The sequence below is a fragment of the Rhinoraja longicauda genome, chromosome 2 (assembly GCF_053455715.1).
Source record: "Rhinoraja longicauda isolate Sanriku21f chromosome 2, sRhiLon1.1, whole genome shotgun sequence".
Taxonomy (NCBI): domain Eukaryota; kingdom Metazoa; phylum Chordata; class Chondrichthyes; order Rajiformes; family Arhynchobatidae; genus Rhinoraja; species Rhinoraja longicauda.
The window spans coordinates 84,894,558-84,911,582 of record NC_135954.1 but is presented as its reverse complement, the minus strand read 5'-3'; the positions used below and the strand labels follow the sequence as shown (position 1 = coordinate 84,911,582).

Below are 17,025 nucleotides of genomic sequence, written 5' to 3'. Positions count from 1 at the left end.
TGCTTCCACAACATCCCCGAGCAGTGAGTTTTCGGGTACCTTCCTCTCTGTGTACAATAAAAATCTGACTTACAAATCTCTCCTAAATTTTTCACCTCTCACCTTCTAGTATTTAACATTTTCACTCTTTGTAAAAGTCTCTGACTAACTACCCTATCTATGCCTCTCATAATCTGATATACTTTTATCAGGTTGTCCCTCAGCTCCATAGAAAAAAACCCAAGTTTGTCTGACCTTATACTCTAATACAGGTAAAATCCTGGTAAACCCCTTCTGCATCCTATCCAAAGCCTCCACATCCTTTCTGCAATGTGGGGACTCTAACTACACGCAGTACTCCAAATGTGACACCAAAGTTTTACTCATCAGCTGCACGACTTAATGATGTTTCTACTGAACACCCAGATAAATGAAGGCAAGTATGTCATTAACCTTCTTTACCACCATATTTACTTGTGTTACTATTTTCTGGAAGTTATGGACTTGCATTCTAAAATCCTTCTGTATAGCAATGCTCCTAAAGTCCTGCCATTTGCTGTATTGGTCTTCTTGCCTTTGAACTTCAAAAGCGCATCACCTTTCACTTAACCAGATTAAACTCCATCTGCCATTTCCTGCCCACATTTCCAACTGGTCTATATACTGCTGATTCCTTTGTGAACTTTCGTCACCATTCACTACTTCACCAATTTCACCACTAATTGGCTGCAAACTTACCAATCAGGTATATTATGTCTAAATCCATTCAAAAAGAATAGAGGCCAAAGCATTGATCCTTGTGGAACACCATTGGTCAGAATTGCACTTGTCCACCTCTGTCTTCTGTGGCCTAACCAAATTAAATCCAAAATTGATACGTCTTTGTATTTTAAAATTTGTTTTTGATTTGTCTCTGCTTCCATTGCACTTATTGGTTGCTATGCTTATAAAAAAACTATGTCTTGCGTTTATCCAGCATTCTCGATCCCAATCTTTTTGACTAGCTCTGTAAGCCCCTTTGTTACCATTTCTTCTAAGAATATTGATTAAATTGATCGTGCACTCTGCATGGGATTCTTATTTCTCAATTAACCCATATCCCTTGTAATGATCATCCTCACTAAAAGTCCAATAAATGCTGTTCAGGTTTTGACATTGTGTGCTATAATCAATAAGGGAAAACCTTATTTAATCTTCAATCATAATGAAAGTCTGTTTGCATCCACTGAATTTTATTCTTTCTGTTGTTAATAAGTTATTTTATTGCTCAGGAGCACAGTGTATTTGTGAAAGCCTTTGTACTTACTGGCTTTGCTGCAGTATTGGTCTGTTTTTCTAATTTTGTGGAAGAAGGGTAGTGATTTGTCATGGTTTACTTTTAGCTATTTGCCTTCAAATTTTTACTGCAGGCCACTAATGATGAATGTTGTTGGAGAATAAATGTACATTCTGAAATAAAAGTACATAGGGACTTTTGAATTAATGAAATCAATTCCTTCCACTTAGTTTCAGAAAGATACCTACCATATTCTATTTGCCTTAACCAGTAGTGCTTGATAGTAAATTTGTCTTTGTGCAAAGTAATGCATCTTTCCTCACTTTTCTAGTACTGATGAAGGATAACTCTTCCATCATCCCAGAGCACCAACCACCGCCATGAAACAAGGCAAAATACCAGTCCCTACATCATCAACTCGCTAAATTTCAATAAACTTTGCTACCAATATTCCCTTTACCCAAGACGATAAGGGAATGGAATATGTTACCACCCAACATACCCAGCTCCCAATGTTCAGTCATTTAAAAAGGGGATTGAGCAACTAGATCTCCTCAACTTGGTCAAAAAGGCCCACTTCAAAATTTAATCAGTACTCTACTCACCTGCGCGAGATAACCACTTAAGAGGTGCTTGCGCAGTAATCAACCAGAACCAGAATCAACCAGAATGTGACCTGAAATCTCAACTCTGCTTCCCTTCCCAGTGAAGCTGCTTGACTTGCTGAGTGCTTTCAACATTTTTGTTGTTTTTGTCAAATAAACCTGTGATTCCTTTCAGTGGGTATTCTCATTATACATGCATTCCAATTTTGAAATGTTTTCGGATTGAATATCTATGATTAAAACACGGTTTACAATCTAGTCCACATCATATGATTCTGTTACAGGAGTTACCATCTGTCATTTTCTAGATTTACAGCAACTGCTAAGGACGAGAAAAGCCAACTTGCACTAGTTCCACAAGCTCCAGGTGTCTGCATAAGACAAAATAATGAGATAGACTGCACATCAAGGAAATAACATATCTTACGGTTCTGATAACATTGAGAATTATTCATAATTGCTTTTATGGTTTTTGGTATCATTTGATTCCCACAACTTGTTATATGTTTTAATATACTCTAACCATATGTTCACATAGAACCTCCTGCTATCTATTATTCCACTGATATTTCTTTTTCATTTTGGTGAATTGGAGTCGAGAGTTTCCATGAATATCCAATTTATTCTCCAACACTAAATTTAACATGTCACGGTTTGAAACCTGTTATGTACTTGTAATTTCAATCGTAAATGAAACCTAATTTTAAAATGTGAATCTATTGTACAAATATTATACTTGTAACAAATCTGATAGTAAGCTACTATGTACAACAAATATTTTGTTAATGCTTTAATTAGTTTAGATTTCGTGACCAAACAACATTGCCATTGGATGGTTAAAGCTATTTTTGCTCCACTGATATGACTTTTGGGCCCCTAAGCCTGATCATTGAGACCATGATTGATCTGTGCCTCAACATTATTTACTTCACTTTGATCCTTATTCCTCAATGCCCATAGCAATTAAAATTTTCAGTAACTAGAAAATCCCATTTGGCGGGGGAAAATAGCTGCAACAATATTTTGGTGTGGCGATCATATTTCATTTTCTATACGAGTATGTACATTTATAAACCTGGCCTGCCACTTTCAAGGATTTATGTAATTTGCCTAGGTCTTCCTGTTCCTGTGCATCGTTTAGAAGCATTTAATCTGTCATGCCTCTCTCCCTATTCTTTCTATCAAAGCGCATTTGCTCTGCTTTCACCAAGGTGCTTTAAGGCCCTGTCCCAGTTAGGCGTTTTTTAAGGCGACTGCCGGCGACTGTCATAGTCGTAGCAGGCCGCCGATAAAACGGTGACTGAACCCCCCCTACGACAATGTCTACGACAAGCTACCACCTAGTCGACGTCAAGCTATGGCAAGCTACTGAAAATCGGTGACCAAATTGTTGCAAGTAGAACGTCCACCTACTACCGCACCTACGACAACCTACCACCACAGAGGCGACAACCTACAACAACCGAAGTCAACCTACGTCCACCTGCGACAAGCTATGACCCTGAAGACAATTCACGTTTCACCCACTTTCCCTATAAAAGGGCGTGTACGGTAGGGTTTCCAATCATTCTGCATCATGACTATTTGAAAGTGATGCAATACAATAACTGAAATACAATAACTGAAATACATCAATTTTCCGTCAAAATGTCAAGAATTTCCTTTACTGATATACAAACAATTTTTTTTAAAGGTTGATAAGAACATACAACAGTGCATACAAAAATATTGTAATAAACCAATAAATTTCAATAAACTTCAAACTTTAAAATTCACACTTTAAACAGAATACAAGTGCAAAAACATACAAAACCTAACATCATTTATGGACATTACACTGATGGATGATCAGTTCAAGTCCACACTTGGAATTCACCGAAGTCAGCACCAGCGACAACCTTAATCACCTGACGACAACGTACTTCATGCGACAACCTGGCGACAACCTACGACAGCACCCACATCAGGAAACGTCAAGCTACGCTCATTGGCGTCAAACCAACAGTTGCCAAAAAATTTCAAGCCTTCACAAAATCCAGCGATGCCCAGAAAAACGCTACGACTCTTTGGAGACTACTCACGACCATGCCCGCGACACCCCGACGACCGTGCGGTGACAGCCTAGTCGCTTGTAGGCACCTAAAAAATAGCCGAACTGGGACAGGGCCTTTAGCCAGTCTACATTTGTCTTCTTTGATTTTATAACTATTCTCCTCACTGTTTCCCACTTTCTTCAGGATTTAATTTTTTTTTAAGATAGAAATTTTCCTAGCACTCCTGTCAGGTCATTAATATATAGTTCCAGCATAATGCACTATCCTCCACCCTGCAGTTACTGTTCATATTGTGTATTTACATCAACCTTGAAGTGTATTTCCTATCCATGCTGTTACTGATCCTATAATGTCATAAGCCACAATTTTGCCTGTCAGCTTTTGTGTGAGATTTGATCAAACATTCACAGAAAATCTATGCCATTTAAGATGACAAGGCATCTATTCCAAGCTACCTTAGAATTTATTTATGTCAAATAGTTCATTTGTCATCCTTCCAAGATCCCGAGATTAAGACTTACAGTGCCCTCCATAATGTTTGGGACAAGGACTCATCATTTATTCATTTGCCTCTACTCCACAATTTGAGATTTGTAATAGAAAAAGAACACATGTGGTTAAAGTGCACATTGTCAGATTTTAATAAAGGCCATTTTTATACATTTTGGTTTCACCATGTAGAAATTACAGCAGTGTTTATACATGGCCCCCCCATTTGTTGGCACCATAATGTTTGGGACACAGCAATGTCATGTAAATGAAAGTAGTCTTGTTTAGTTTTTTGTTGCATTTCTTTTGTATGCAATGACTGCTTGAAGTCTGTGATTCATGGACATCACCAGTTGCTGGGTGTCTTCTCTGGTGATGCTCTGCCAGGCCTATATCTTTAGCTTATGCTTGTTTTGGGGGCTAGTACCCTTTAGTTTTCTCTTCAGCATATAAAAGGCATGCTCAATTGGGTTCAGATCAGGTGATTGACTTGGCCACTCAAGAATTTACCATTTTTCTAGCTTTGGAAAAACTCCTTTGTTGCTTTAGTAGTATGTTTGGGATCATTGTCGTGCTGTAGAATGAACTGCCGGCCAATGAGTTTGAGGCATTTGTTTGCACTTGAGTAGATAGGATGTGTCTATACACTTCAGAATTCATTATGCTTCTACCATCAGCAGTTGTACCATCAATGAAGATAAGTGAGCCAGTACCTTCAGCAGTCATACATGCCCAGGCCATAACACCCCCACCACCGTGTTTCACAGATGAGGTGATATGCTTTGGATCTTGGGCAGTTCCTTCTCTCCTCCATACTTTGCTCTTGCCATCACTCTGATATAAGTTAATCTTCGTCTCATCTGTCCATAAGACCTTTTTCCAGAACTGTGGTTGCTCTTTTAAGTACTTCTTGGCAAACTGTAACCCGGCCATCCTATTTTTGCGGCTAACCAGCGGTTTGCATCTTGCAGTGTAGCCTCTGTATTTCTGTTCATGAAGTCTTCTGTGGACAGTGGTCATTGACAACCTGATTGCTGAAGAGTGTTTCTGATCTGTCGGACAGGTGTTTGGGGATTTTTCTTTATTATAGAGAGAATTCTGTCATCAGCAGTGAAGGTCTTCCTTGGCCTGCCAGTCCCTTTGCGATTAGTAAGCTCACCAGTGCTCTCTTCTTTGATGTTCCAAACAGTTGATTTTGGTAAGCCTGAGGTTTGGCTGATGTCTCGAACAGTTTTATTCTTGTTTCTCAGTCTCATAATGGCTTTTTTGACTTTCATTGGCACAACTTTGGTTCTCATGTTGATAAACAGCAATAAAAGTTTGCAAAGGTGATGGAAAGACTGGAGGAAAGACTAGGTGTTGAGAGCTCTCTTATAACTGCATAAAGAGGCAATTAAACACACCTGAGCAATTACAAACGCCTGTGAAGCCATGTGTCCCAAACATAATGGTGCCCTGAACTGAGGGGACTATGTATAAACACAGCTGTAATTTCTACTTTAATAAAATATGACAATGTGCACTTTAACCACATGTGATTTTATTTTTCTATTACAAATCTCAAATTGTGGAGTACAGAGGCAAATAAATAAATGATGGGTCTTTGTCCCAAACATTATGGAGGGCACTGTATTTTGCTTAATTTTTCTTCATCTCAGGAATCAATTCACCTTTGCTGCACCATCTGTAAGATAAGTATATGTTCTTTAATTAAGAAGACCAAAACTGTACCTGGAGCTCCCCAAGTATAGTCTTGTCACTGTACAGTTTCACCAAGGCTTCCTTATTTTGCTTAAACCACTGACACTTTGTGTTCTACAGATGATTACAGCACTTGCAGTGCCATGTGTCTACATTTTCCTTGATTTTATACTCCATCCCCTTTGCAATAATAGCCGCCATTTCATTTGTTTTCTTTGTCTGCGAATTTCCAGATTTCTTTGAAACTATGTTAATAAAGAGTAAAAAAAACAAAGTGCTGGATTTACGAGGATGTTGCCAGGACTCAAGAGCCTGGGCTATGTGAAGAAGTTGAACAGGCTAGGACTTTTTCCTTGGAGCGCTGGAGGATGAGGAATGATCTAAGAGAGGTATATAAAATCATGAGAAAAATAGATAGGTTAAATGCCACGAGTAGGGGAGTAAGAATCAGAGGACATAGGTTTAAGGTGAGGGGGGGAATTTAATAGGTACCTGAGGGGCAACCTTTTTACACATAGGATGGTAGGCATATGGAAAGAACTGCATGAGGAGGTAGTTGAGGCAAGTATTATCACAATGTTAAAAAAAACAGGGCTAGTAGCAACCCAAGCAGCATACCACAAGGAGCAAATCTGATCCATAATAAGCCACTCATGCAAAACATTTGACAGGAATGATTTGCACATGATATTGGAAGAAGTTAAGGAGGCTCTTCAAGAATGTAAAAATAATTTCTAGTTGAATAATATTAATTAAACTCAGACTAACGATAATCAACCTTGCATGTATTTTGCATCTGCTTATATGTTCTTTATCAGCGTTGGATTCCCTATAAGCAATATTAACTGAAATTTGTTTTTTAAAAAGTTAAATTCTTCTGTTAAAGTACTGTTTAATTGATTAACTTTGTGACATTGAAGTTTTTCACATGAGCATGCCAAAGTTACAGACCAATAATTTTTCTTCACCCTCTAAAACAAAGAATTAATCATCTGTTTCTTCTACTGCTTTATATTTGTAAATTATGAATGTAATAATTTCAGTGACAATTGCGCTTGGCATGAAACCTACCATATATATTTCAAAATGTGTTAATGAAAATATCTTAAAGGATTTTTATTGGATTTCTGAATCATAAAAGAGATCTATGTGATAGAGTAAGATGTCAAATATCCTAACCTTTGCAAATGACCAATGAGGGAACAATGGTAATTAGTTTGGCAACAAAAACAGGCAACACCCGCATAATGGTTATTTAGGCAATAGTAATTCACAACGTTCAGATCACGACCCAAATGGTTTGCTGCAACCTCCCCACCCGACCCGACCCACCCCCATTGCCCTGTAAAATACACCAAACGCCAGTGGATTAACACACTGGAATGTGAATTCTTCAAATTTACTGAGATAAGGGGCTGCATTATACTGGCAGCATGCTGACAGATCCATAGCAAACTGCCAGCAAGCTGCAGTACACCATCATCGTGTTCCAAACTTTGTCAAATGCACACTGCAGTGTGGAAGTACATAATGTGCTGCAATTCAGATGTTGCACATCTGCTTTCTCGCTCCCTTCCTGGACTTGCCACTGAATCCAGTGGCAGTCCATAGCTTATTTAGTTAAGAGAAGAAATAAACTTCGTATACACTCTATACACGAGCCAAACATGCAGCGTGAGCTGTCAGCATTCTTTCATAAGGTAAGTGGTTAGATTTATTTTATTTTAATTAATGTTTAAGTGAATTTATTTTGTTTTTCAACTATTTCTAAATGTTTTAAAAATATCAGACCTTTGGAAATGGTTTTCAAGCAAAACAAACTGTCAAAATACCACCACAACTGTCCATAGGTACAGCCTTAGTTTCTGTCAACTCTGACCTACTGTCTATCTGTGGACTAGTCCGGCTCACTGGACAACCATCTCAGCATTGCTCGCAGTGAGTTGTGAGAAATGGGGTTGGCAAAGTTATGTGCTAGCATGGGGTGACTAACGTCTAGAGTCCATGCCACAAAGCATAAATTAGGTATAAATCATGTATTGAAGGTGAAATAAAGTTTGGAAAGACCCTTTGGATTAAGAGAAGTAAGAGACAGATCAATTTTTAAAATCTATCCTTAATTTCTGAAAAAATGAAATGACAAACTTAAAAGAATTAATCTTTTAGAACTTGGGAATTTGGCAATTGTCATCACCAATGGCATTTAAAATTCTCATCAAATATTTTTCCTGGTGTATTTTTCTGGCATAATATTGTAAATATTCCAGCTATTTAAATGGAGAAGGTATATTTTGAAATATTCTAGTATTCTAGTCTTTGGAAGAGCAGATGATTTGTGTATTTACGCATTTCACTGTGCATGTTTCTCAGAAATTGTTGCCTAATTAACTACGATACAATACAATATATCTTTATTGTCATTGTACAGGGGTACAACAAGATTGTTAATGCGACTTCCATACGATGCAATAAATTAATTAGCTAATCAGCGTAAATTTAGACAACCCAGAGAAACAAAATTAGAAACAGTTAAAACAGAATAAAGTGCAAATAGGTCTGTGCCGGGTCGATGTGCGATGTGACCATCCGACTCAGCAGGACCAGTTCAGAGCAGCTATGGTCCTGGGGATGAAGCTGTTCCTGAGTCTGGAGGTGCGGGTGTAGAAGGCCTTGTAGCATCTGCCAGATGGTAGAAGTTCGAACAGACTATTGCAGGGGTGTGAGGAGTCTTTATGAATGCTGGTGGCTTTCCTGAGGCATTGTGTATTGTAGATGTCCTCCAAGGCTGGTAGCTGTGTCCCGATAATCTTCTGAGCTCTGTCGACTACCCGCTGAAGAGCTCTCCTCTCTGCCTCCGTGCAGCTGAGATACCACACAGAGATGCCATGCGTTAGGATGCTCTCTATGATGCAGCGGTAGGTCATCAGCAGCTGTTGGGGCAGACCAGTCCTTTTCAGTGTTCTCAGGTAGAACAGTCGTTGCTGCGCCTTCTTGACCAGCACAGCGGTGTTAGTGGACCATGTGAGGTCCTCCGAAATGTGAGTGCCCAGAAACCTGAAGTTGGACACTCTCTCCACACTGTCCCCGTTGATAAAGATCGGAGCGTATTTCCCAATAATGTGACCTTTGGAAGTTGATGATCAGCTCCTTGGTCTTAGATGTGTTTAGGGACAGGTTGTTATCTGAGCACCAGTCCGCCAGGTTCTGCACCTCCACTCTGTGGTGTGTTTCATCACCGTTGGTGATCAGCCCGATCACCGTTGTGTCGTCTGCAAACTTGACAATGGTGTTGGTGTCGAATGCAGGAACACAGTCGTGTGTAAATAGGGAGTAGAGCATGGGGCTCTATATTATATAATAATATTGGGACCTCTGAGCCTCACCATTGATGTTAAATGAAAATCTGAGTCTGTTTCTTCATGCTGGAAAATGAAGATATTGTAGAACTCCCTGAAATAAGAAGAGAGGAATATGTTTAATCTTTCATCTGAAGGATACGTCTGACAATGTTCTACACCATTACCCCACCAGAGTGTAATTTCTGATCAAATGTGAAAATTCCGGACCTATATTGAAACACTCTGGATGTGAGTGATTCCTAAAAAGTAGAAAAGTTGTCAAGGCCAACTTTGAAGATATTAGACACGAACTCGCTGAAGTTCATTGGAGCAGGTTGTTTGAAGGACAAGGAAGGTCCGAAAAGTGGTATGTTTTTAAAAGTATGCTGACAAGAGTCCAGGACCTGCATGTTCCTGTTGGAGTGAAGGTCAAATCGGGTGGACGTAAGGAAGTTTGAGTGTCGAGAGAAATTGAGGCCTTGGTCAAGAATAAGGAGGCATGGGGCAGGTATAGGCAGCTGGGATCAGTGTATCGCTAGAGGAATTTCAGGAACTGAGCATCATGCTAAAAAAGGAAATCGGAAGGGCAAAGAAGGTACAGGCGATAGCTCTGGCAGATAATAAAAAAGGATAATTCCAAGAGATTTTATAAGTACACTAAGGGAAAAAAGGTAACCAGAGAGAATGGGACCCCACAAATCAAAGCAGTCAACCATGTGGTGCTACAGGAGATGGGTAAGGTCCTCTGTTTTTACCATGGGAAAAAAGACATGAGAACCGGGGACCTTGGGGCAGTATTACGGAGGTGCTGAAAGTTTTAATGTGTATGAAGGTAGACAAATCTACCAGGCCTGAACAGATATAACCGAGGACACTGTGATAAGCTAGAGAGGAAAGTGCAGGTGCCCTGGTTGAAATTTATGAGTCATCATTAATACGTGAGGTGCTGGCAGACTGGAGGGTGGCAAATGTACCTCTATTTAAGAAAGGTTGCAGGGATAAGCCTGGGAACTACAGGCCAGTGTCTAACATCTGTGGTCGGAATGTTACTTGTTTCTGAGGAATAAGATATGCACTTAGATGGACGGGATGATTAGGGTTAGTCAGCATGGTTTTGTACATGGGAGATCATGTCTCACGAATCAAATTGGGTTTTTTTAAGATGTGAAAAATTGGCTTCATCGAGGGTGATGGTAGGTCACATCTAGTTGTCCAACTGGAAGCCTGTGACTAGCCCCTGGTTTCAGTGCTGAGCCCATTGCTGTTTGTCATCTATAACAATAATTTGGACGAGAACATGTAAGGCATGATTAGTAAGTTTGAAGATGACAAAGTGGCTGGTATTGTAGTTAGTGAAGATGGTTGTCAAAAATTGCAGCAGGATCTTGATCTGTTGAGCAAGTGGGCTGAGGAATGATTAATGGAGTTTAATACAGAAAAGTGCAACGTGTTACATTTTGGGAAATCTAACCAGGGCAGGACCTATACAGTGAATGGTAGGGCTCTGGGGAGTGTTGCAGAGCAGAAAGATCTAGGAGTGCAGGTACATAATTCCTTGAAAATGGTGTCACAGGTAGATAGGATGGTCAAAAAGGCTTTTGGCACATTGGCCTTCATTCAGTATTGAGTAAAGAAATTGGGAGGTCATATTACATTTGTACAAGACATTGGTGAGGTTACATTTGGAGTAACATTGCTCACCTTGTAATTGAAAAGATGTTGTTTAGCTGGAAAGGGTGCAGAGAACATTTACAAGGATGTTGTTACGAGGTATAGGGAGAAGTTGAGCAGGCTAGGACTTTATTTCTTGGAGGGCAGGAGGATGAGGGGTGTATAAGATCATGAGAGGAATAGATAGGGTAAATACACAGACTCTTTTACCCAGAACCAGAGGATCTAGGTTCAAGGTGGGGGGGGGGGGGGAATTAAAAAGAACCCGGGGAGCAATGAGCTGTTGGAGGAGGTACTTGAGGCAAGTGCTATCACAACGTTTAAGAAGCAATTAGACAGGTACATCGACAGGATAGGGTTCGAGGGATATGGACCAAACGCAAGCAGGTGGGACGAGTGTACATGGGGCATGTTGGTCGGTGCAGACAAGTTCATAAGGTCATAAGTGATAGGAGCAGAATTAGGCCATTCAGCCCATTAAGTCTACTCCACCATTCAATTATGGTTGATCTATCTCCCTCCTAATCCCATTCTCCTGCCTCCCCCCCATAACCCCTGACACCCATACTAATCAAGAATCTTTCTATCTCTGCATTTAAAATATCCATTTACTTGGCCTCCATAGCCTTCTATGGCAAAGAATTCCACGGATTCACCACCCAATGACTAAAGAAATTCCTCCTCATCTCCTTCCTAAAGGAACGTCCTTTAATTCTAGGACCTCTAGTCCTAGACTCTCCCACGAGTGGAAACATCCTCTTCACATCCACTCTATCTAAGCCTGTCACTATTCGGTAAGTTTCAATGAGGTCCCCCCTCATTCTTCTAAACTCCAGTGAGTACAGGCTCAGTGCCGTCAAACGCTCATCATATGTTAACCCACTCATTCCTGTGATCATTCTTGTAAACCTCCTCTGGACCCTCCAGAGGCAGCACATCCTTCCTCAGATATGGTGCCCAAAATTGCTCACAATACTCTAAATGCGCCTTATGGAGTCTCAGCATTACACCCCTGTTTTTGTATTCTAGCCCTCTTGAAATAAATGTCCTCTAGCATTCTGTTTGCCTTCTTTACTACCGATTCAACTTGCAGATTAACGTTTTGGGAATCCTGCACCAGCACTCCCAAGTCCCTTTGCACCTCCGATTTCTGGATTCTCTCCCCATTTAGAAAATAGTCTACAATTTTATTTCTAAATTGGACTGAAGGGCCAGTTTCCAAGCTGTATAACTCTGACTCTAATTTGCAATTGAAACTGAGTCAAGCACGTATGTTGCTAGCAGTAGCATAGAAACAGAATCTTTCAAGGCTGGAAAAAGGTAATCTCCTTGTCCTACATATAAGATCCAAGGAAAATAGAGGTAGAGAGGCCAAAAATTAGAAAATAATATTTCAAGGATGGGTGGAGGGTTATTTTAGCAAACCAATACGATTCTGCATATGCAGTATAATATGCAATATTATGCAGTGTGAAAGGTTAGAGTTTACTCAATAAATTAATACATTTGTGTCCAATGTATCCATTTTATGTTTATTATGATAATAGAAGTTGGACAGGTATTTAGAAGCATTAACCTTCAAATGACACTATTTAAGAACGCTTAACATGTCCAAGTAGAATTCTTGCTGGTGTTATTTGAGCATAGAACTCATTTGTTTTGGTGCTCTGTTGACATTGAATGAAATAATTTCATATTAATTGTTCATAGGTTAATAGTACATTGTCTACTTTGTAGTCTATTTTGGTTTCATTTTTCTTCATTTGTTAATCAAAGTTCTGTTTTTGATGTATGGCAAACATTCCTTTTCAGAATGCCAGGAGGTGACTAGTGGGGTGCCGCAAGGCTCAGTGCTGGGACTCCAGTTAATTACAATATATATTAACGAGTTAGATGAGGGAATTAAATGTAACATCTCCAAGTTTGCGGATGACACAAAGCTGGGTGGCAGTGTGAGCTGCAAGGAGGATGCTATGAAGCTACAGAGTGACTTAGATAGGTTGGTTGAGTGGGCAGATGCATGGCAGATGCAGTATAATGTGGATAAATGAGGTTATCCACTTTAGTGGCAAGAACAAGAAGGCAGATTATTATCTGAATGTTAGACACAAAATGCTGGAGTAAGTCAGCGGGACAGGCAGCATCTCTGGAGAGAAGCAATGGGTGATGTTTCAGGTCAAGACCCTTCTTCGGATTGAATGGTGTCAGATTAGGAAAACAGGAGGTACAACGAGACCTGGGTGTCCTTGTACATCAGTCACTGAAAGTAAGCATACAGGTACAGCAGGCAGTGAAGAAAGCAAATGGCATGTTGGCCTTCATAGCGAGAGGATTTGAATATAGGAGCAAGGAGGTCCTACTGCAGATGTACAGGGCCCTGATGAGACTACACCTAGAGTATTGTGAGCAATTTTGGTCTCATTTCAGGAAGGACATTCTCGCTATTGAGGGAGTGCAGCATAGGTTCACCAGGTTAATTTCCGGGATGACGGGACTGACATATGATGAAAGAATGGGTCGATTGGGCTTGTATTCACTGGAATTGAGAAGGATGAGAGGGGATCTTCTAGAAACATAAAATTCTTAAGGGATTGGACAGGCTAGATGCAATAAAAATGTTCCCGATGTTGGGGGAGTCCAGAACCAGGGGTGACAGTTTAAGAATAAGGGGTAGGCCATTTAGGACTGAGATGAGGAAAAACTTTTTCTCCAGAGAGTTGTGAATCTGTGGAATTCTCTGCCACAGAAAGCAGTGGAGGCCAATTCACTGGATGTTTTCAAGAGAGTTGGATTTGGCTCTTAGGGCTAACGGAATCAAGGGAAATGGGGGAAAAGCAGGAACAGGGTGCTGATTTTGGATGATCAGCAATGATCATATTGAATGGCCGAATGGCTTACTCCTGCACCTATTTTCTATGTTTCTATTCTACCATTTTTTGAAAAACCAATGTTAATTGCACATATTTTTTGAGGTTCATTTTCATTACACTGAGTTGGTCATGAGAAATATGACTGATTTAAATTCTCTGTGATACTGCAATGCCATTGGGCCATCATAAAGGAGGAAAGCAACTATCTTTTGGTAATATATTGTGGTGCTGGTTATTTGCATGAGAATTCAAATTAAGATTTCTGGTATACATATATTACCGGACACTTGTTAGTTCTACAATGATAGCTGAGTACAATTTAATCTTTCTTAAATGTCAAGCTTTTGAGTTCCAGCTCAATTGAACTGGAACTGGAACTCAGAAAACTGGTGGAACTCTAAACCAATAAAATGTCACATCACACTTAACAAGCCTGTGCAGCATTTAAAGATTCTGTAATATTAGTTAGCATTCCTATAGTGATTATTTGTGGTTATAGATGAGCTGTTTCAAAGTTGGAATTTTATTTTCTATATTTTATTTTTGCCGTTTTTATACATGTTAAATTGTGGTGGGCGAGATTATCCTCATGATTTCACTGACTTCAATTTGTTTCTGATTTAAAATATGTCTTACTTTTCTCTTGGTATTACTTGTTTAGTTCAGAGATAGAGTGCAAAAACAGGTCCTTTGGCTCAACGAATCTGCGCCAAGCAGGGATCCCCACACACTAACACTTTCACGCAAGTCATGGTGAGAACGATCAAACTCTGTGCAGACAGCACCTGTAGTCAAGATCGAACCCGGGTGACTGGCGCTGAAAGGCAGCAATTCTATTGCTGCGCCACCGTGCTACAAATATTGTCCATGCAAAAATTCAATCAAACTCTGACTTATAAAGGGCAGTGACTTTAGAAGTTTGGAGATTTGGCTTATCCCATAGAAAATTATAAGTCTTACATTGGAAAGAAAAGTTGAAACTGATCAATGAAATGCATAGGAAGGAACTGCAGATACTGGTTTACACCGAAGTAGACATAAAATGCTAGAGTATCTCAGCGGGACAGGCAGCATCTCGAGGGAAGGAATGGGTGACGTTTCAGGTCGAGACCCTTCAGACTGAGAGTCAGGGGAGAGTGAGACGAGAGATATGGAAGGCTAAGGTATGAAAACAACAGATCAAAGCAGACTTTGGTCGAAATGTAGAATGGTTCATTCTACATGAACCAGGTGACAACGAGGCATAAAATCAGTAAAATTAATGATGACTGAAACTAGTCGGAGAATAAGGGTGGGGAAGGGACAAAGAGAGGGGGACAGCAAGGGTTTCTTGAAGTTAGAGAAATCAATATTCATACACTGAAATGCACTTTGCTGCTGACACCTCAGGTTTATGCTTGTCAGCACGATGACTCAGTGAATGTATGTGAGTGTATATATTTGCAAAAGTTAACTGCAACAACTGCTGCTTGCAGCCTGCCCTGTTCTGTGATCAATCCTATAAAGTTGCAAAAAAAATTGGAAAAGTGAAAGAAAGGACCAAACTGAGAGCAGTCAGGCCCAATATGACAAGCTGCTTATTTACAGATTATTATTATGATTCATCATGTTTTTGTTCCTGATCTGGTGTAAAAGTTTTCATTTATATCATCAAAGATTTGAATTGGAAAGAAAATCTCTTAGTTTGTTGGAGGACATAATTAAAATTATATTTCTATGGAATTTAGATTTTCATGAAATAGTAAACAAGAAAGAATGAGTTTTAGTTTGTGGTCTCAAATCATTCCATTGATGAATTAACCCTTGTCAACACAATGTAGCTATAATATGAAAGAACAAGCTTATAATGTGCTGATATATTTTGTTACAGGAGAAACAGCAAATGAAAGGGAAGTGCTTCAGGCTTGTGAGCCAGGAAACCAAGCAACAAGCACATGCTGCCAGACACCTCAGGTACACAATATACAGGGATAATGGCCCTTGGGTAACATTATGTTTCAGTAGGTGAATGGGCATAAATAAAATCGCTTTACCTAAATTGGGATTGTAAACGCTCTAGACACTTTGATGTACCTGTATTTCCGTGCTCCTGTATTTGACACCCATAGTGCATTTACATTAAGGATAGATATTTAATGTCAATGTCATACACTATCTGCAAAGTAAAACTGAAAGGTGGATCATAAAGATTTGCTTTAATTTATTATTGCACTGATGGCATAATTTAATATTAATGTATACTACTATGTATCAGAAAGCTTGTTTTCAAGACTTGTAAGTATTCACGCTTCAGATTGCTCCCTGCATTTTCACTGTCTACTTTTAGCAAAAAATCTTGGTTACCCTTTTGTAATAATTCTATCTTTCATAAACTGTTGTATCTCTTCCATAATACATATTTTTTCCACATTGCACCTACACAGTCCTTATACCTGGATTCCTGCTTCCCACAAAAGGCACAAAATGCTGCAGTAACTCAGTGGGTCAGGCAGCATCTCTGGAGAAAAGGAATAGGTGATGTTTTGGGAGATGTGACATCTGGAAACGTCACCTTTTTTTTCCTCCAGCGATGCTGCCTGACCTGTTGAGTTACTCCAGCATTTTGTGTCTATCTTCGGTGTAAATCATCATCTGTAGTTCCTTCCTACACATTTATCCTGCTTCCAATATCTGCTTAAACTAATTTCCATACACAATTATAATTCATAAATCAGCCAGTTTGATAACTTTTAAAACAAATGTTTTAAAATATATTTCTGATATTTTTTTGAAATGATAACTTGGTAAATGTTAATCGATGAAACTGAAAATCTGTTTATTGTCACAAATCATTTAAACTTTAAAATGTGAATAACTTTAAAAATATAACACTGATTTCAATTAAACTTCCATTAGCACCAAAGGGACGACGGTGAGTAAGGTGGGCCTAAAATTGTCACGCTATCGTGTACCATTTTGGCTGTAGTTCAGGAACAAACAAACGAGAGTTTTAGTATATAGATGTGGGTAAATGGCACTTAGAGGTCAGCGTGGATGAATTGG

The 17,025-nt window shown here is 39.4% G+C and overlaps 1 protein-coding gene and 1 long non-coding RNA gene across 3 annotated transcripts in view; one reads left to right on the top strand and one right to left on the bottom strand.

Moving 5' to 3' along the window:
- Window positions 1-17,025, top strand: part of umad1 (UBAP1-MVB12-associated (UMA) domain containing 1) — a 36,870-nt gene that overhangs the window by 16,102 nt on the left and 3,743 nt on the right. For both annotated transcript variants that reach the window (XM_078422173.1, XM_078422164.1), the window contains exon 3: window positions 15,854-15,936. In XM_078422173.1, the coding sequence (XP_078278299.1) occupies window positions 15,854-15,936 (83 nt within the window). The remainder of the gene's footprint in view (window positions 1-15,853; window positions 15,937-17,025) is intronic.
- LOC144606275 (uncharacterized) overlaps window positions 8,450-17,025 on the bottom strand; it is a 38,703-nt gene continuing 30,127 nt past the window's right edge. Inside the window, exon 3 of the long non-coding RNA XR_013548932.1 lies at window positions 8,450-9,554. This is a non-coding gene — a long non-coding RNA (uncharacterized LOC144606275). The remainder of the gene's footprint in view (window positions 9,555-17,025) is intronic.